General features: G+C 38.8%; 1 protein-coding gene across 2 annotated transcripts in view; it reads right to left on the bottom strand.

The window, feature by feature from the left end:
• SCAMP1 (secretory carrier membrane protein 1) overlaps positions 1-21304 on the bottom strand; it is a 319758-nt gene extending 298454 nt beyond the window's left edge. For both annotated transcript variants that reach the window (XR_014491279.1, XM_083353114.1), the window contains exons 1-6: positions 20813-21304; positions 9707-9784; positions 8105-8203; positions 7894-8005; positions 6279-6407; positions 1030-1189 (exon numbers count right to left, since the gene is read on the bottom strand). Coding sequence is in view for 1 of the 2 variants with exons in the window: in XM_083353114.1 (XP_083209240.1) it covers positions 1030-1189; positions 6279-6407; positions 7894-8005; positions 8105-8203; positions 9707-9784; positions 20813-20869 (635 nt within the window). In the remaining variant the exon portion in view is untranslated. The remainder of the gene's footprint in view (positions 1-1029; positions 1190-6278; positions 6408-7893; positions 8006-8104; positions 8204-9706; positions 9785-20812) is intronic.
• Positions 21305-21595: the final 291 nt, after the last annotated feature.

The raw sequence follows: 21595 nt of genomic DNA, 5'->3' as shown, positions 1-21595 counted from the left end.
ACCTTCTGGTAACTACATGGTGTCAACTTCATGTATTATTTCAAGTCTACCATTGTTATAAGGAGTTTGGGATCCCTTCCAAACACACTGATTAAGCAAATACAGGTAATCCTGAAATTACAAGTAGCTGTTTAGCAACTGTTTGAAATTATGACAGACGCCCCCCCAATGCCGAAGTTCTGAGGCCCACCCCAATGACGGCATTTCAGATGCTGGACAGTTGGTCCACATTTACAGCATTTGTGGTATCCCGTAGTGATGTGATCACAATTTACAATGTTTTTGCCAAAAACTGGGGTTTATTTCCAATTTTCGGCAAAAACATCCTATAGCAAACAATGGATTCACTTAACAACGGCAAAAACATCCTATAGCAAACAATGGATTCACTTAACAATCACTACAATAAGGGTCATAAAATTGGGTTGGTCATGTGAAGATCTGCTTTACATGTGTCATAATATATGACCATAATGGATATATTGTCATAACTTGGGGATTAGCTATATATCCAATTGGTACAAAAGAAACAAAAAAAAATCAATTTTCAATATTATTCAGTTTATATTGACACTAAATTGTAAAACCCGAGTTAAATGATATTTTAGATGGCTATATTTTTGTCAATGTACAGGTAGTCCTTGACTTATAACTATTCATTTAATGACTATTTGAAGTTACAATGTCACTAAAAAAAGTGACTTCTGTTTTTTTCACACTTATGACCACTGCGACATCCCAAAGTCACGTGATCAAAATTTGGACACTTGGCAACTGGCTCATATTTATGATAGCTGCAATGTCCCAAGGTCATGTAATCATCTTTTGCAAACTTTTGACAAAGAAAGTCAATGGAGAAACAAGATTCAGTTAACAACTGTGTTACTAATTTAAGAACTGGAGTGATTCACATAACACCTGTGGCAGGAAAGGTCGTAAAGGGCTCAATTGTGGTCATAATTTGAGGATATATATATCAATTATATACCTTTTTCATAGAAAAAATTACAATTTAGATAATAATTTTACCTGAAGGCTCCATAAATTGGTCTATACCAGCAGACAAATGAACATGGTGTAAAAAGCAAGAACCAGAGAATACTCAATCCAAAGTCAACTCCTCGCCTGGGCTGAAGGCAAAACCAGGCCAGACATCCAAAAATATTAAGAAATAATGTCACAGCATGGACTGCGAGAAGAGAAGAGAAGAGAAGAGAAGAGAAGAGAAGAGAAGAGAAGAGAAGAGAAGAGAAGAGAAGAGAAGAGAGAAGAGAAGAGAAGAGGGTTAAAATTGAGCTTCTATATTTCTATAACAGAGCAATATATCAAACTGAATAAGCCACCTTCATCAATCAGAATTTTGTCATTGTAAACAGCTGAATGAATCTTTTTTAGAATTCTATGTTAAAAACTTATTTTTAAGTATTCTTCCAACAACTTTTCAAAATGTATGTATTAGCCAGGAATCATCAACAAAGGGTTGCATGGAAAGGGAAGAGGAATATCTATGATACCACCTCTTAATCCCTTATGGGAGACTATTAGAGGATCCTGTGATTTTAGACAAGGCTCACCTGCTTTATAGGAAATCCAGACAGAAAGGGGAATTTGAAAATCCATAATGTTGACACAGAGGCTTTGATCTGAGATACTGAGATAAAGCCTGCTTTTCCAAAAGAAAAGAAAATCTGTAGCTCTTCATGAAACTATGATATATTGTAATTCAGATATATCTAGAAGGCCACAGGTTTCACACCCTTACATAAAGGAATAAGTTGGAGCAGAAATAATTGACATGCTACCTCAATCAGCATACAGTACCCCAAGCATACTATGGGTTGGATGTAAACTTCTGTCAGGTGCTTTGAGTGGTGTTCTGTTCAAAACATTATTAGCAACACTGGAAGGATGTGAGATCCCCCCCCCACACACACACTATTTTCCCTACTAATATAGTTCCTAGTGTCGTTACCTCAATTCTATGGAGGAAATTTTTGGAGGGGATCAGATGCAGCTGCAGAAAGAGCTATCAATCTCTACTGTATCAGAAATGCTCACTAAATTAGAAACTCATAGAAAGGAGTCATCCCTAAGAATCAAATTCTGGATTCACTACTATAGTATTCTGTATTCATTATGGTCCACAGTATATATGTGTTGCCAGATGAAGAACATGGCCAATTACTTCCTACCTCAGAGGAAAGTACTATAGTAACATACTCAGCTTTTATCAGTCTCAGAAATTATTTTACAGAACAATGGATGCTCTTCCCACTCATCTTTCTGGGCCTTAGGGTAGTAGGTTTTCATGGCAATTCCCTTAACTGTTGTCTCTTTTTATTCTTTCATATCACTGTTATGTTTTTCAGGGGGAAGAGCTCTTACATATAGCATTTTTAAAAGTGTGTATACTTAGAATCTCTGCATATATAAATAATATCAAATAGAAATCTTTTATTTTAAAAACAATACTGACGATGAGAATGATTTTCAGTACAGATAGTCCTGACTTACAACCATTCACTTAGTGACCATTCGAAGTTGCAACGGCACTGGGAAAAAATGACCTATGACTATTTTTCACATTTATGACCGCTGCAACATCTCTGTGGTCACGTGATCAAAATTCAGGTACTTGAGAATTGGCTCACATTTCTGACGGTTGCAGAATCCTGAGCCATGTGATCCATCTTTTGCCACCTTCTGACAAGTAAAGTCAATGGGGAAGCTGGATTCGCTTGAGAACCGTGTTACTAATTTAACAGTTGCGGTGATTCACTTAACAATTGTGGCAAGAAAGGTCCTAAAATTTGGCAAAAGGCACTTAACAATTTTCTTGCTCAGCAATGGAAATTTTGGATTCGTGGTCGTAAGATAAGGACTATCTGTAATTATCATGACCACTATAAATGATTAACCTCCAGACCAATCTGCATCTATTCATAATTGCCAAATAGTATCATTCCCACAAAATAAATTAAATGGAATTTAGCAAATGTTATTTAAATTAAATTAAAAGTATTTTTCTAAGCAATTAAAATCCCAATCTTCCCAATTATATAATTTTGAAAAAAAAATAGATTGAAATAAAACTTGACCTTTTCAATACCAATCTTGGATTATAATGATTTATGTGTTTCTGAAAGTATGATAGGGTAAAGGTTTTACTTCTGTAATAAAAATTAACCCTTTATATTGCCAAATTTCCCAGCTACAGAAGCAAGCAGTGGTACTTGCTGTAGCAGCTGATGTTTCTACAATAATTATAGGATGTACAATTTTTTAAAGATACTATTTAATTATCTGAAAGCTGGGCCAGTAAATACATACAGGAATAGCACAATACCCTACAATTAGTTATATCAAATTATATATTGCTTAACTCATTTGCAAGTTCTTATTACATAAAAAAGTTACATAAAGAAATTGTGATCATTTGTACATATACTTAATACGAAAGTTTTCATGTATGAATTTAGAAAAATTGGTGGTAGAATTCTACATTAAGTACAAAGTTGGTATAGGATTCCAGTTAGGCTTTGACACATACAGTATATTGCATATGCAGCATGGAACATTTCAAATTTGTAGAAGGAAAATCTTGAAAATATCAGGCGCAAATAACCAGGAGCATTCATTGAGTTCAAAGAGTTTATTATGGCTACCTCTATACAAAAATCCAGTTGAGCAACGGTCAAAGCTAAATTGGCACTAGATAAGGGTGAATGGAATCCATGCAGGCTGGACTTGGGTCTCTTGTGGCAACACAATGACTCTAAGTCTAAGTGATGACACACACAACCCCATTTTCCAGCTCAGTCTGCTCTTCTCCCACTGGTTACTATAATATACTGTAACAGCAGAACAGTTTGAGTATCAGTTATTACTTACAGTGGTAGCAGTATGCTACATTAAGGATGAGAAACATTCTACAGTGTATGCTTACAATATCGGTGAACTGTATTTTCATCATCTCTTACTGATGGGTGAAACTGCTAAGAGTTGCAGTTTAACAACTGGCAGGTTACATGTTCTACAACTTTGGCCTATATCAGGGGTCGGCAACCTGAAAAAGCAAAAGAGCCACTGGGAACCGGTTCCATCACACATAAAAAAAAGTGGGAGCCGCACGCGTGCATCCACGCATGCACATGCGCATAAAACAAAATGTTTTGCACATGCGCAAAACATTTTTTGCTCATGCGCGTGCGTGGATACACACGCGCGGTTCCACTTTTTTTTATGTGGACGCACCTGCACGCCAGCGGCGACGGGTCTCCGTGGTGACAGGCGCTGGGTTGCGGCACCGCCTTCAGCCCGGGCGTCGCCGGAGCCACCCCCGGGACCTCCAAACTGCCACCCGAACACCCGTTTGGAGACCTGCTGGTGCCGGTTAAACCAGCACCAGCAGGTCTCCAAACCGCACCTCCGCTCGAACACCAGCAGGTCTGGACACGGGTGTTCGGGCGGAGCTGCACGCGCACCTCCGCCCGAACAGCGGTTTGGAGACCTGCTGGTGCCAGTTTAGAAAGCTGCTGCGGGCCGCAGCAGCTTTCTAAACCAGCACCAGCAGGTCTCCAAACCGCACCTCCGCCAGAACACCAGCAGGTCTCCAAACTGGTGTTCGGGAGGAGGTGCGAGAGAGGTGCACGTGCAGCTCTCCAAACCTTTGGAGTGGTGCGTGCGCACCTCCTCCCGGAGTGGTGCGCGCGCACTTCCGCCCATTCAGAGAGGTGCGCGCGCACCGGGCAACTGGGAGCCGCAGGTTGCTGACCCGTGGCCTATATTAAAGAAGTTTCCTTTTCTAGTCCTCACTTTATTCTCTGAGCAGGTAATTAGGCAAAATCAGTTATTTATTGGTTAAACTGAACAGTTTTAAATGTTATCTAATTGCCTAGTAAGGTATATTTTGTACATCTAAATACCCAACAATTTATTAAAACTATATACAGTCAATTTTTCCTCCAATTATATCTTGATAAAATTCTGGACAGGATACACCAGCCAAGTTTTTATAAATAAATGGAATACTAGTTTTAGATAACTAAATATTTTTACAATTGGCTGGCTTTGAAAAGTGAATGTCAAGATAATCAAGAAAACAAAAATCCAGGTGGGAAATTATAATTATCACCACCCACCACTACTGTCATCTGCAACTAGCAATTTGCCCAAAGCTAGCTTCAGCCAAACTACCCTATAAAGCAGTTTTTAATAGCAGTTTTTGAAAATGTTTAAATATTGTTGCTGGAACAAATAAGAGAGATAACTGGTTTAATAATTAAGTAGAATATATAAATGAGGTTGAAGGTTCATTCTCTGAACTTGTGGGTTGGTTTCCGAACATTTCATTACCAGGCTAGGTAACATCTTCAGTGTCTGTTGATATATCTGAGGCACTATCCTCCATGGGCCTTTGCAAATAATAAGGCTCTTTGAAGTATCCCTGTACAATATATCTATTACCAATGAAAGGAAATATACATGTCCCAGGATAATGATGCAAAATCAAATTTGGGTTGGTCACCGGGACCAGATATTTACTTTTCCAAGCTTTCCGACTCATGCTAGAGCTTCATCTTCTGACTATGGAGGACAAACGGGGGAAAGCTAACCACCAGATTGCAAGAACACAAGCGAGCAATCAGAGAGGAGACCCAAACTCGCTGGTAGCCTCACATTGCAATGAACAAGGACATACATTTAATTTTGCAGCTCTAAGATCATTGGCCATGCAGGTACAAAGATAGCCAGGGAAATGATTGAAGCCTGGGAAACAGGCCTGTTGTCAGTTAATAGGAGTGCTGTTTTACTACCAGTTTATCAAATATTTAGGAGATGAGGACTTGGCAGCACAAGGAAATGATAGCAATCGCCAGCCATCAATCAGCCAATAGGAAGGCACCACATAAACACAACTCACAGAACAGCCCAAAGCACTTATTCCAGTAGAAAGAAGTTCCCTGAAGATGGGCTTCCGGCATGAGTCCTAAAAGCTCAGAAGAATAAATCTCTGGTCCCGGCGATCCAAATTTGGTTTTGCAATGTAACTATTCCTTGAAACTATGAAGTACAACTAGTTCCAGGCCCTTCCAAGGTCTTCTGGCCCTATGTGAATATTCATAAAAAGTTATGCCAGACAGGTAGCAAAGCAAAGTGCTGACTGAATTGCACAAGCTTAATTTTTGATAAATTTTACTTATGAAAATATTCTGTCATTGAAACATTACCTAAATATAATTCAAGATTCTAAAAAATGTTCCATAGGTTTTACTTACACATCCACAAATAGTACATAATCTTTACTGTTTTCTGGAACTCCACGGGGATGTCTACTGAGAAATCCTGGTAAAAACAAGGGCCCACCGGGAAATTTCCTGGCAGTGGAGGCCAATTATTCTTTCTTCCTACATGAGCAAAAGGCAAACGCTTTGGTACACATTAAGGTTCACTTCACATTTTTCATTTTATAATTTCTGAAAAAAAGTTTATGGCTTGTCTGATTAAGCAGATTGCATTCCAATAACAATGTGCACATACGAACAAACATACACTTAAATTCCCACAGAGAAAGTTAACTGGCTGAAAAAAGCTTTGATATCCTACAAATATCGTGCCCCTGAATTAACAGAAGTCAGGCATTATTTATTTTTGCTTGAAACTGCATTCATTAAAAGAGGCTTTACATAAAGTAGGTGGAATCTCCAGTCTGTGGCTTCTACTCTACACAGCAATTTCCTTTTAGAAAAGCCATCACTGCCAATGGAAGCTTTTATCAGTCTAATTACTGTGTTGGAATTATAAATCAAAAGACAAGAGCTAACTCACTCCACACACTGTGAATCTCACCAAAATAGTCTCCTATGTCACAATTAGTGTTGTATATGAGTGTAGGTGAGAGAGAAAAATGTTACTAGCAGTGGCCCTGCTATGTCTTTGTATTCATCTCCTAGAAGTTCTCCCAGAAACTGATGTTGGTCTTCGTTGAAAAAAAAGACCCCAACGTATGTTTAATTGTGAAAACAATGTAATAAAAAAATTAATTAAAATAATTCACTTTTCAAAATGCACACAATTCCAATGCCTAGATAGAATCATTACAATACATTTAACTTCCAATTAAAATGAGTTGAATATAATTGAGATTGCAATGCTAGGCAACCTTTCCTGCAACAGTCATCTGGAGTCATTGCATTAATGGAATACATACACCAATCAATAAACCAACCAACAGATTTAATCACGGACCAGGCTGCACGGTTACTTCACTGATTGCTCATTTTCACAGCTATTCTATTTAAAGAAGGAACATAAGTTCCTTAAGTAAACTAAAACTGAAGTGGCTAAATGCTTAAAATTTTGTAACAATGGCCTTTCCCCTATTATTTAAGTCAGGAAATTCTTTTGTCTCTCTTGACAATTATTTCTACCCCCAGGGAGACCATTCATGTGAAGAACAATAGTTTAAAATTGGTAGAAAACAAATCTCCTTATGAGTAATCTAGCCTCAAGTGTCTCAAAGTGTCATCTGTTACTTGCACTTCTAGGAGAAAACTGATGAAGTCTTCCTCAAACTCAGTTCACTTAGTCAGGTGACTATGCAGACAGGTCCACATTGTTTTCTTGGCAACTAGAGTGAAAGTGATTTAGGCTACTTTTGCTTTCTAAGCCTGGCCTACAGTTGGGAAATTTCCTAATGGTCTCTACTGAATTATTATTGATATTTTCTAGCTTTTTCATGATGAGTCAAGACTGGCTAGGTGCTGCCACCTACTGTAACAAAATATTAACAAATTTCAGACAATAAACTGCTAGCACCAAATTATTTTCATCCACTGCAATGTCAGCTCTGGGGATCACCGCAGCACACTGTCTTAAAATACATCAACATACCTCCCTGCTGATTGAGACTCTGCATTTCTCTTTCCCTGCGATCTAGTTCAGCTGCTTTTCGCTCTAATTCTTCCTGTCGCTTAAGCAGTTCAGCTTGGGCCAAGGCATGCTCCTAAGGAAAATAAATGCAGAAATAAGCAGTAAAGATGGTCTGCATAAAAACATTAACTGTTTATTACTGAGATTCTGTTATAAATAATTCCAAATATACCTTTGCAATTTGAGTATAAGCAGGTGGTTCCTCAGTTGGTTTCATTATAGCAGGTTGTGTACTGGGCACATTAGGAATTTTGACATTTCCTGGTGGTGGCTAGTAAATTAAAAAAAAAATCAAAATTATTTTTGAAACACTCCTCAAAGACCATCAAATATATCTTACATTATACAGGACTGCAAGATATATATGAAGCATTACTATAATTTGCTGGGTACTTTATGCTTTTCATAAACTATGTATGTATGTACTAATTACATCTATTTTACGCTGTACCATCAAATTGAAAATTAGTTCACAGAAAATGAAATGGTACCCAAAAGGTTTTGTTAGGATAATACACCAAGCTATTAGAAATTTAGTTAAGTTAACAAATAATATATTTGGCATATTTGCATAAATAAATAAATAAATAAATAAATAGGGGGGAAACGGTATTCATTGTGAGGGGAATGTAAGCCTGGTTCAGATATGAAACACCAGATAATCAAGCTATAATTTGTTGTGACATGAAAGTTTAAAATTTGAATGCATCTTTGTCTTATGTCACTTCATACAATGATTTCCTGAATTCTTAAGCCAGGTTTTCTATCATAACTTAGCTAATATAAATCTGATGAACATAGTTTACCATTCCAATTTATAGGAAGCTCTTTGGACATCTCATTTTATAAAATAAAGGAAAACAGGATTATAAAATGGAAATAAAAAAGAACATATCTGAAGTAGATCACTGTCAGAAGGAAAGGGACCTAAGTGTGCAAAGTATTTTGATTTCCAAACATTTTAACATACCTGTTCCTTAAAATAAAAGCTGTTCAAGTGATATTATTCTGTACATTATAATTGTAGGAAAAAACTTAAAATGGGCTATTTCAGCCAGAAAGTTTTTTTTCCAATTTCCACAGTCAAAACAAATCTCTCTCTCTCTCCCTCTGTGTGTGTGTATGTGTGTGTTGTGAACAAGAATACCATTTATACAAATGTAAAACACAGATTATTTCCTGTCAGTTACAACCATATCACATAAATCAGTATACTGTTAAAAGGCATACATTGTTAGGTAAAATAAATTTAATGAATATAGTCTAGAGATTAGAACTTGTTTCTCATTACTGTATCATCATCATCATTATATTTTCTATTCAGACTGGCCCTAAGGTTGGAAGCTGAGATTTTTCCTATCACCAATTACCCCCTTCCAATTTTAAGTGTTCTAAGGTATACACTTGAAATATTCTATAGGCATTAGCTGATATTAAGTTAATGGTCTTTTGCTTATCAACACCGTATCTAATATAGCAAGTACAAAATGGCTTTGTTAAGTCACACACAACTCAAGAAAGAGCAAAAGTGTGTTTCTTAGCCTATGTTCCACTCAGGAACATTACGAATCCAAATCTGCTAAGCTTTACGAGGTAGCTGTATTATGTGCCATCAGACTATAAGATTACACTTTGATTTAAAGTAGCCTGCTTCAAACAATATTTAGTAAAATACAAATAGGGTTTGATCTGTGAAGATATCATGAATTCAAAGTAACACAAAAAGTTTTTGCAGATTAAAAATGCACTCTTAAAGAAAGATAAAAATGCTTACTGTTCTGGAATCTGAGAAAGGGTTGTATTCATCTAATCCTGGTGGAACATTTCTAGTCACTTGTGTAACGGAAGGATCCTACCGATAGAGGGGGGGGGAAGAGAAAAATCACAAAAAACATGTATAAATTAGCACTGATCCCAGATATGAACCAAAGCAAACACTTAAAGCATAGTCTGAGGTTTGTGATAGCTATTTAAACTAGATTCTTTTCTTCTTTCTAGAACTCATCACAAAATCAACTTCTCTATATTAAACTATATTAGCAAAGAATTATCCTGCTATCCGTTTTTTTTCCAAAATGTTGACACATCCTTACAGTAAGCAGGACAATTCATTTAGGAAATGTTGTTTTCAATTCCTTTATGCAGGCCCACAATCATATCCTATTAGATTCTAACGCCTCAAAAATACATATTATTCAATATAGTTATTCTTTAATAATGAAAGTAATGACAGAATACACTGAGGAACAGTTATATTAACTTAATCAATGCTCATTTCTCTCACTTATGTCTTGTTATTACACTTCAGTACAAGTACTGTATTATCAACATCAGAATATTATAAATATTACTTTATGATAACATCTTGTAAAAGTATCGCGATATACCCATTTTGTCTAACTTATTTCCTTTGATTTCATTGTTACACCTATGGATAGATGTTTGCATATGCATAAATCATCTCAGGACACATCCCATGGATTTGGTAACACGGACACCAATCCACAAAACTATGCCCAAACAAAAATGTCAACTTAAAGACCAAATACTATTTTTTTCTAACTCACAAACATAGCACCTCTATAAAAATTCTTTAGAATTCTTTGAAGACTTAAGTTAATTTTTGATGTATATTGTATGTACAACTGATTAAGTCAGTAGCATTGTACCACTTCAAAAATATACTAGAAATTATATTTACTAGTATTCTTTAAATAAGAACAGAATAAAGATTAGGCAAATCTGCAGTGTTTTTACTTGTAGATCTGACTTCATTTAGTACAGAACAGAGAAATGCATTTGTATTCTTACTTTCCCTATATTGTTAATTGATTTCATACAGAGCACCTTTTAAACCTATTTTAACTTCTATGAAATAGACCTGCTCTTCCTATACCTGTAACTGAATTCTCAATTTCCAGCTGAATTTCCAGCTTCACTAAGAAATTGAAATACAAAATTCATAGTCAATCATGCATTGGAAGCTATGAATAAGCACTTTTATCCTATCAAAATATGCCAGGCTCTTATTTGAAAAAAATAATCACCACTACTTTGTTCTAAATATGAAATACAGAAGGTAATATAGAACTGAACTATTATCTATTATCTGTCAAATCCCAAGATAGTTGTGGTGTTAGAATTCTACAACATAACATGGGAGAAATCAGAAATAAAAAAGAAAAAGTAAAGTATCTTTTTCAAAGTTGAATTTCATTGGAGAATGGGGCCAGAATACATTACTCACAGAGGTAGCACACAAAAGGAGCTCAAAGTTCAATTTTTGTCATTTTTAGTCCATAGACTGAAATTAAGTTAATCTTCCTGTCAGCTGGAATTCTGTGTTGACATACCATTGTCAACAGATACCATCTGCCTGCCATTGTTCTCTAGAAGGAAATACATATTGGTAGTTCTTGACTTATAAATCTCATTTAGCGACTGTTTGAAATTGACATTTTTCACATTTATAATTGTTGAGGCATCCCCATGGTCACATGATCAAAATTCAAATGCTTGGCAACTAGTTTATATTTATGACAATTGCAGGGTTCTGGGGTCACGTGATCACTTTTTGCGACCTTCTAACAAGCTAAGTCAATGGGAAAGCCAGATTCACTTTATAACTCTGTTACCACCTTAACCACTGTGATTCACATAACTGTAGCAAGAAAGGTTATAAAATGGGGGCAAAACTCACTTAACAACTGTCTCATTTAGCAACAGAAATTTTGGGCTCACTTGTAGTTGTAAATCAATATTACCTGTACATGCACCCTCCTCCTTAGGAAGTATTTATCTGAAGATAAAATACAGCAATGTGTATGTATGTATGTATGCATGCATGCGTGTGTATAAATATATGTGTGTGTGTGTGTGTGTGTGTGTGTGTGTGCATGTTGGTGCGCGCGCGGGGGCGGTTTGTCTAGATTATTTTTATGATCCCCCAGTCTGGCTTGTAATCCTATTTCTTGAGCAGTCACATAACACAAATGTACACAAGTGATCTATACAATCAAGAATTAGCTAGCTAGCATTTTCTATTACAAATTCCATGAATCATACAAAATGGTTCCTAGATATGTTTGATTTTATATTGTAAGAACTTAATGAAGAGTCCTAACAGGAAGGGTTTTGACACTGATTACAGTTGCAATTAAAGTGTAATAAGTGTAGCACACTGAAATGTAGTCTTTAGTGTTATTTTTAGAGAACAAAAAACAAAAGATTTTCTTAAACTGGCTTGATTACTGGACTCCAGCCAGAAAGCTGAAGATGCATTTTAACACTGAACCAAACCGATTGGGAATTACCATTCTGAAATTAACATACAAACAAAAAAGTAGCAACTGCAAATAACCTAAGAAACAGGCCCAAATTTTATTCAACAGTAATATTCTAATATTATTAAAATGTATGAGATGTGTGAATTACATGTTTGCTCTATCAACGACAGTACCATTTTTATTTCAGTATATTGCTCAGTAACTCTAGCAAATCAAAGAAAAATCTACCAACTTATACCAAATTTATAGTTTATAATCTTCAATCAAGAATCCTTCATCCTGATGCGGACTGACTTGGGCCAAAAGCAAAAAGTTAACTATCGGTTTATTATTATTTATCTGATTTTTTGTCTTCAAAAAAGAAAATGGATAGCCTTACAACATATCAAATATACAATTAAAATAATTAAGAACATGACAGCAAAACATAAAAGCCACAACAGAACTGTAATAAAAAATACTATAAGAGAATCAACCTCAGGACCGAGAGCATACTTTTCGGTGCACGCAGACATGGTCCTTCCTTTTATAGCTTTAACAAGACAAGGATGAGCCAGAAATAAATAGGTGCAATTAGCACTGTTATTTTATCTGCAGTCTGTTGCAAGTGGAAATTGTTATTTTTCTCTCTCTCAAATTAAGAGCTACAGTGATTTTGTACATTTGTTCACTGACAAAGAAATGATTAGTCTATAATTTTAATGGTAGATTTTAACACTGAGAGACATAACAAAAAAAATCCAGAAAAACGCATTTAAACAAAGTTATAAATTGATTTGCATTTTAATAATTGAAATAAGTATTTGATCCCCTATCAATCAGCAAGATTTCTGGCTCCCAGGTATCTTTTATACAGGTAACGAGCTGAGGTTAGGAACACTCTCTTAAAGGGAGTGCTCCTAATCTCAGCTTATCTGTAAAAAAGACACCTGTCCACAGAAGCAATCAGTCAATCAGATCCCAGACTCTTCACCATGGCCAAGACCAAAGAGCTGTCCAAGGATGTCAGGGACAAGACTGTAGACCTACACAAGGCTGGAATGGGCTACAAGACTATTGCCAAGCAGCTTGGTGAGAAGACGACAATAGTTGATGTGATTATTCGTAAATGGAAGAAACACAAATTAACTGTCAATCTCCCTCAGTCTGCGGCTCCATGCAAGATCTCACCTTGTGGAGTTTCAATGATCATGAGAATGGTGAGGAATCAGCCCAGAACTACATGGGAGGATCTTGTCAATGATTTCAAGGCAGCTGGGACCATAGTCACCAGAAAACAATTGATAACACACTACGCCGTGAAGGACTGAAATCCTGCAGCGCCCTCAAGGTCCCCCTGCTCAAGAAAGCACATGTACAGGCCCGTCTGAAGTTTGCCAATGAACATCTGAATGATTCAGAGAACTGGGTGAAAGTGTTGTGGTCAGATGAGACGAAAATCAAGCTCTTCGGTATCAATTCACCTCGCTGTGTTTGGAGGAGCAGGGATGCTGCCTATGACCCCAAGAACACAGTCCCCATCAAACATGGAGGTGGAAGCATTATGCTTTGGGGGTGTTTTTCTGCTAAGGGGACAAGACAACTTCACTGCATCAAAGAGATGATGGACAGGGCCATGTACTGTCAAATCTTGGGTGAGAGCCTCCTTCCCTCAGCCAAGGCATTGAAATTGGGCTATGGATGGGTATTGGAATGCTGGAGCATGACAATGACCCAAAACACAGGGCCAAGGCAACAAAGGAGTGGCTCAAGAAGAAGCACATTAAGGTCCTGGAGTGGCCTAGCCAGTCTCCAGACCTTAATCCCATAAAGTTTCGAGCTGCCAAACATCAACCTTGAAACCTTAATGACTCGGAGAGGATCTGCAAAGACAAGTGGGACAAAACCCCTCCTGAAATATGTGCAAAACTGGTGGCCAACTACAAGAAATGTCTGACATCTGTGATTGCCAACAAGGGTTTTATTTTATTTATTTATTTATTTATTTATTTAATAATATTTCAATACCACCCTTCTCCCTGAGGACTCAGGGTGGTTCACAGGGCAAGAATAAAATACAAAGTTACAAATATTAAAAGGAAATTAAATAATTGCCCGATTTTAAAACAATTGATATGTTACAATTATAAAACCCCAAAGATACAATATTAAGAATACAAGAATAAAAAACCCCACCAATCCCCCATCAGGCTAGGCCGGCTTGTACAAACAAAAACGTCTTCAGATCGCGACGAAAGGAGCGAAGATCGGGCGCCATCTGGAGCTCTACCGGTAACTGATTCCATAGTTCCGGAGCGCCCACAGAGAAGGATCTCCCCCTGGGGGCCACCAATCGACATTCTCTGATCGGTGGCACCCTGAGGAGACCCTCTCTGTGGGAACGCACAGGGCGCAGGGAGATTGATGCCGGCAGCAGGTGTTCCCTGAGGTACTCCGGACCCCTGCCATGTAGGGCTTTAAACACCATTACTAGTACCTTGAATCTCACCCGGAAGACAACTGGCAACCAATGCAGCTCACGGAGCAGAGGTGTAACATGGGAGTATTGGGAGACTCCCAACACAACTCTCGCGAATGCATTCTGTACCAGTTGGAGCCTCCGGGTGGTCTTCAAGGGCAGCCCCATGTAGAGAGCGTTGCAGTAGTCCAGACGAGAGGTCACGAGCGCATGAGTGACCGTGCATAAATCATCCCGGCTTAGATAGGGCCGCAACTGGCGCACCCGGCGGACCTGGGTGAAAGCCCCCCTAGTCACAGCCACTATGTGGTCTTCCAAAGTAAGCTGTGAATCTAGGAGGACTCCCAAGTTGCGAGCCCTATCTACAGGGGGTAATAATTCACCCCCCATAGAAAGAGATGGAATATCCGAATAAACCCGGGATGAAGGTATGCAAAGCCTTGTCGGGGTTGAGTTGAAGTCTGTTCCTCCCCATCCAGACCCGGACCGCCTCCAGGCAACGGGACATCACGTCGAGGGCATCACTGGGGTTGTTTGGGGTCGAAAGTACTTGGTTTTACCACCAAGTACTAAGTTGTGTTTTGTGAAAGGGTCAAATACTTATTTCACTCATTAAAATGCAAATCAATTTATAACTCTTGAAAACTGTGCTCCCTCCTCAAAATGTTACTCATTCTGTGAGGCATTTGGGGCTGGAAATGAAACTCTTTCCCTACCTGACTAATCGGCTTTTATTCTGGCTCCTTGTCGTCTTCCTTTTCCATTAGAAACAGGGAGAACTGTATCATAATGCCCACTGTAATTTTTTCTTTCCTTGAGAAAAAAGATTTTACAACTCTGCCATTAGAAGAAACCAATTAGCTGGACATTCTGAACTATTTCAAATGACCTGTATCCTTCTCTGTGACTTTTTGTGGTATTGTATTAGAGAAGATATCAAGTCTTGGGTGGGTTTTTTTGCCACACTCGTTGCCATGCCAAACCTTTCACTGACAAACCAGCTAGAGTAATGCACTCCTTCACCTCTGTAGAGAGATCACAGGATATAATTTCCCTGAACATTTATTGCTGACCTACCACATATTAACGGTCTGGATATTATTCTGATAGTGCCTGATATTTTTTTAAGCTATCACATTTCAGTCTACCATAGTCTCTTGCTGCCTCTCAAGACAGCTCTTCTGTTTGTTCAGCAAGTTTTCTAGAATTAACCCTGCCCAATCATCTTATATTTTTCAGAGGCAAACAATTAACAGCACAATTCTAACAGCACAATTCTGGAAAGCTCTGTTTCAATTATTGGACGTTAAGCACCACCTATGTTACATCCTTCTTCTGTAGTTGGCTGGAGAAATCAAGAGGACATATGCTACCTTAAGAGTATTAACTTCATTCCTGCATAAACTACCAACAAGACAACTGATCTTTTAACTGCAGCTAAATTTGCTTTCAAAATGTCTCTATTCAGATGTCACCGTTTCAGATCACTGTCATGCCTGCTATCAAATTTATCCCAGTTGTAAGTTATTTGAGACGCTTCCAATTTTCTTCAGAGTTGCAGGTTGCTAAAGATCGCCTTCAAGTACAGGTAGATAATGCCCAAACACTACAAGGTCTCTATTGTATCACCTTGAAGGTCTCCTACCACATTTAGCTTTCAAATTTGATTTGATTCTACTTGATTTCTCTTCTCCCCTCAGCTAAGAAGCTGGATGCCCAGTGGAACATTTTAGACTGCTTGCAAAGATAAATCCCAACACAACCTCCATCCACGCTGAAGGTCTCCATTATTTCCCTCTCCAGTCATCCCCAATCTTGCGGATGGAGAGAAGAATTTACAAGGGAAATATGTTACACATCTATCTCAGAAGAGACACAATGGAATATCTTATTCATTGGAAGAGATATCCAGGAAGGGAGAAAGTTCAGTATTGAGAAAAGTTGAAAATAAAAAATGGAATAGATGGAAATTCTCTTCCTTTTTGCTTTCTGCTGTTGGGGGGTGGGGGGGGGGAGAAGAGAAGCAACCCTGGAAACCACTCCAATTTACACAAAAGAGATGGATATCTCTCCCCTCCCCACATCCCAAGCAAGAGGGGGGCAGGTTAAAGAACTTGTGCTGTCCACTCTTGCCAACAAACAAAGGTAACAGAGGAAGAGACACAATGCCTTCCAATTTCCTACACTCAGAGGATGGGTGGGAGAAGATGCTCCTGGCACTATGGCATCACAAAGAAGAGAAAAAAGATCAAATGGAGAGGAGTGCCTTAAATTGACAAATTAGGAAGGAAAAAGACTCGGTCAAGTTTAAAAAATGGGTTAATTATGTAATCTGAGAATTTTACCTTGTACAAGTGTATTTAATAGTCCCAAAGAACACCTTACCTTGATCCTTGAAACCTATTACAGGTTTCCAAGCAAATTTACTAAAGGACTGATACTTATGTAACAGAGTAAGTTCTAACATCTGAAAGCTCAGACACTACCAAGATAGTACGACCTTTCAAAAAAAAACACATGGCATTTTAAAGACTAAACTTCTGTTACAGAACAAGGCTTCACAAATTACACATCACTTCATCAGATGCACTGAGAAAAATATATGCCTCCATGAAGGAAGAGAGGACACAGAATAATGAAAGGTCAGAGAGAAATGAAATATAGTATGTGAAGATAATTATAATTATCTATACATAATGGCCATTGTAAAGGTATATGGGGAAAACCTTGGAAGAGAGGCAAAGAAATGCTGTCTCGGATAAGAGAGAGCATGGCCTGCAGCTGGAAGTGGCTAAGGCAGGGGTCGGCAACCTCGGCTCTTTTATGACTCGTGGACTTCAACTCCCAGAATTCCTGAGCCAGCATAGCTGGCTCAGGAATTCTGGAAGTTGAAGTCCACGAGTCATAAAAGAGCCGAGGTTGCCGACCCCAGGGCTAAGGCAACAGGGGATCTTCTCTAGTTTCTTCAGCTAGATGGAAGAACTGTATTTTCAGATATACAGGACTGTTAATGTAGCAATGAAGGAGAATATTCAGGGTTGAAATGAGGGGTCCTTAGTGCTCTCCGAGCTTGCTTGTTTTCTTTTCTTGCAGACTTTTCATTACTCTTAACTAGGTAACTGATGATGTTACCTAATTAGGGTAATGAAACAGCTACAAGAAAACAAGCAAGCTCAGAGAGCACCAAAGAGCCTCACTGTTAATGTAGGTTTACAATAAAACAGAATTAGCTTATCTGGATGTATTTCCTGTCTGGCCTACCTGGTATGGCTGAGAGCCATTCACAAAACAAGAACTGGGTATGACAGACATAGATATCTTACATTGGGGTGATACCATACTTCAGGAATTTAAGGTCTAGCCATCAGAAACTCAAGTTGGTATAATAGTTGCTGACAACTTCAATATATTTTGAAGAGAAACACGTAAGGTTGAGTTTGGATAACTTTCACTATAGTTGATGGTGATACATAGTACACCCACCATGAAAAGAAAGAACTGTCCTAAGTGATGAAAGGATAAACAGACAGAATGCCTAAGGATATTAACGGATTAAAAGTTCAAGAGCCAAATAGGTTATGGAGATCTAGTTCTCTAAATATGAAAATATAATTGCAGAAATTACTGAGAAAAATATATTCTGAAGTTAATATGTAATAAATTTACAACTAGAAATACTAACACATTCCAGAAAAGCAATTTGCTTATTACTATATTGAAGTTCTCTAGGTCACAGTTCCCCAACTTTTCTGTCTTTGTGGACTGGCGAAGGGGGAGGAGATGGTTCTATGCGAGCAGCTGGCAAGCGCAAGCCCGCCATTCACACAAAGTGTGCATGCATGCGCTTACCCGCTACTTGTGCAAATGGGGATGCATGTGTGCATGCATGCACTCAAATACCATTTTTGCAAACACCTAACAGCCCACTAGTGGGCCGCAGACCAGAGCTTGGGGACCCCTGCTATAGGTAACTATACTTTTCTTCCAAAGTTGACAAATCCTAAGCACTACATTTTTAATAAATACTGTAAGTATTTAAGATAATAATTTAGAATAAAGCAGCTATAATAATTTAGAATAAAGCAGCTATTAATCAGAAATTCTCTTCATTTACTATTAATTAATGGCATCTCAAAGCTATTATCTATTCTTTAGAGGCTTTAACACTGCTACCTGTTTAAGCCCTTTTGACAATTTTAAAGGAAGAGAGAACATAACAGAAGCCAAGGTGGATTAAATTAAATGCTTACTTAATCTAGCATTTCCCCCACACAACCAATACAGATGTCTGAAGGAAAACCATAAGAACATCATAATACCTTTCTGCTGGCAAATGAACTAAGAGGTATAGTAGATTGCTTAACATGGGATGGCAACTGCTACTCCAGCCTTAATTAGAAGTAATATTTAGGATCATGACTTAGTCAATAATTTATCTAATATTCTAAACGGTCTATCATTACATTCATAGCAATAATTTTATCAGTTTAAGTACACATTTTAAGGTACTAGTTTCTTTTACCTGTCCTGAGCTATACATCATCTTATGTATTTTTCTATTACTTAAGTATTGCTTTCTCCCAACTAAAAAAAAACTTCTCAAGTGACTTCAAGTCTCCTTATTATTCTGATTGCCCTTTCTTGCTCTACAGTATTTTCTTAGCCTCAGGATTGTACATGATATTTCAAGTGTAGTTATACCACATATTTTTTTTGAAAACATTATAGTTAGTATTTTATTTTTGGCTACCTTCTTAATGATGTCTGTAACCAATATAAATTTTCCACAGTGAAACAACTTCATTTCACATTAAGCTATCTCTTCCAGCCAGTTGGAAGTCTTTTCTTTTTTTTTTCTTTCTTTCTTTCCTTTCTTTTCTCTCTCTCTCTCTCTCTCTCACACACACACACACAGAGTATATTTATAAAAATAGCAGACCATATTATTACTTGATTGTTCCTGCTTTCTCCTACTCCATGTTGGAAGAGTCCTGCTTCCTCCTACTCCAGGTTGGGAAACCTAACTTCATTCTTGTTATATGACAAGTTCAGAAGCAGGCATCCTATTTTATTCAAGCCTGCAAGTTGGTACAGATGCATATATGTACTTATTTCATAATATCTGTATACCACCTTAGAAATAGCTGTCGCATCAATCATGTGCTGCCTGCCTACTCGATCCATCTTACATATATGGCCTGGAAACCATATGACTGTAACTTCTGGTTCTAGCTTAGCCATGAAAGCCACCTGGATGACTATGGGCCACTCTCAGCCCAAGTTACCTCCAGACTGTTATTGGGAGAAAACTGGAGGAAGGAGTAGTGTGTATGTTTGCTGCCTTGGGTTACTCTAAAGAAAAAAGGCGGGATTTTAAAAATGAATGTATAAAATTTGATAATCCTCCAGTTGACGTTTTACAAAGCGGTTACCTTGATGTAATCTTTTTACCACCCACCCACCCCCACCCCAGGTCAATTCAGCTGCCTTTGCTTTTTTAAGCAATTCAACACTTGCCAGGCACATTTGGCCACCTCCCCAAGTAATTCATAAGCCATTTAAAAAGTACCAGTCATCAACTCACTGTTTCTTTCTAGATCACTGACTTTTTTCCCTAGACAGGAGATGGGAGGCAGACGACGTTACAAGCGAGGGCCGGAACCTGACAACAGAGGGCAGCAACCTTCTGGCAGATGCAAACCACTGGAGCTTATAGCATCGGAGCCTACACCCCTCCGCGCACCTGCCACCCTTCCTCTGTTAAACCCCTTTGTGGAGGGGGGGGAACATAGCTAATACAGCCGGACAGCAGCCGCCGCCTTAGCGAAAGGCAGGGAACAGCAGGTTCCCAAATGGGGCTTCTTTGGGAGGCCAAAGATCAAGCCGGCGAGATCCCTGTATCTCGCGAAAGGATGGAAGAAAGCGGGGCGGGACAGGACGCCGCCGCCGCCGCCACTGTCGAAGGTAGACTTTGCAAGTGTGTCAGCCAGCCCTGAACCAACCGCTTGGCCGCCGCCGCCGCCGCCCCCCCCCCACTCCGGCGCAACTCGGCGTGCTGCGAGCGGCTGCTCCGCAGAGACCCGGCGGCTCGTCCACTCCTGCCTGCGTCTCTCTCCCTCCCTCCCTCCCTCCTTACCTTGAAAGGGTTGTTAAGGTCTGGGTCCGCGAAAGGGTTGCTGTCGAAATCCGACATAGCGACGGTCAGGCAGGCGCTGCGATGCGCGAATGGCGGCCGCCAGCGACTTTAGTCGAGCGCCCCAAAGGCAGCCCCGTCCCTACCGATGCCAGCCGAGGTAGATCCGGCACGAATCCCCGCCCCCGAAACCCAGAGGAGCCCGATAGGTTAGCCGGGCCTCCAAGATGGCCGCCCAGGAAATGACGTAAGAGCAGGGACGCGAGGGGGCGGGAAGAAGAGTAAAGCGTTGGGGAGATCGGTGAAGGGGGCGTGCTTCTCCTCTTTTTTGCGGGGTGGGGGGGTTGGCAGCGTGTTTCGCGTGAATTCTCCCCAAACCTTTTCTGTCCCGCGTGTTCAACAAGTACCAGGCAGTTCTTTCTGGTTCTTCCTTACGCCCTCTTGAGGAATGCAGCAGCTTCAACATCTGCTTTTGTTTATGAAATTTTGCAGATTTTGGTATTTGGATCCCGATCTCTTTTTGATCATGTGTGTGAAACATTATGTTTAAAAGTTAAATTTTCTTGATGCCGTTTGTATAAAGGTTCTTGCATTTGGTTAACATAAAAGCCAACTTATTTGAGCAATCTGACCTGGTTTGATGGGTTAGGGTTGGGGTTTTAATATGTCTTTTAATTACTGTTTTAAACTTGGGCATAGTATTTAATTTTTTTTTAACTTTTGTATTCCGTTTTTATATTTATTGCCCTGTACACCGCCCTGAGTCCTTCGGGAGAAGGGCGGTAT

Source organism: Vipera ursinii (genome assembly GCF_947247035.1).
Source record: "Vipera ursinii genome assembly, chromosome: 2".
Lineage (NCBI taxonomy): Eukaryota > Metazoa > Chordata > Lepidosauria > Squamata > Viperidae > Vipera > Vipera ursinii.
This window is presented reverse-complemented; position numbering and strand designations above follow the sequence as displayed.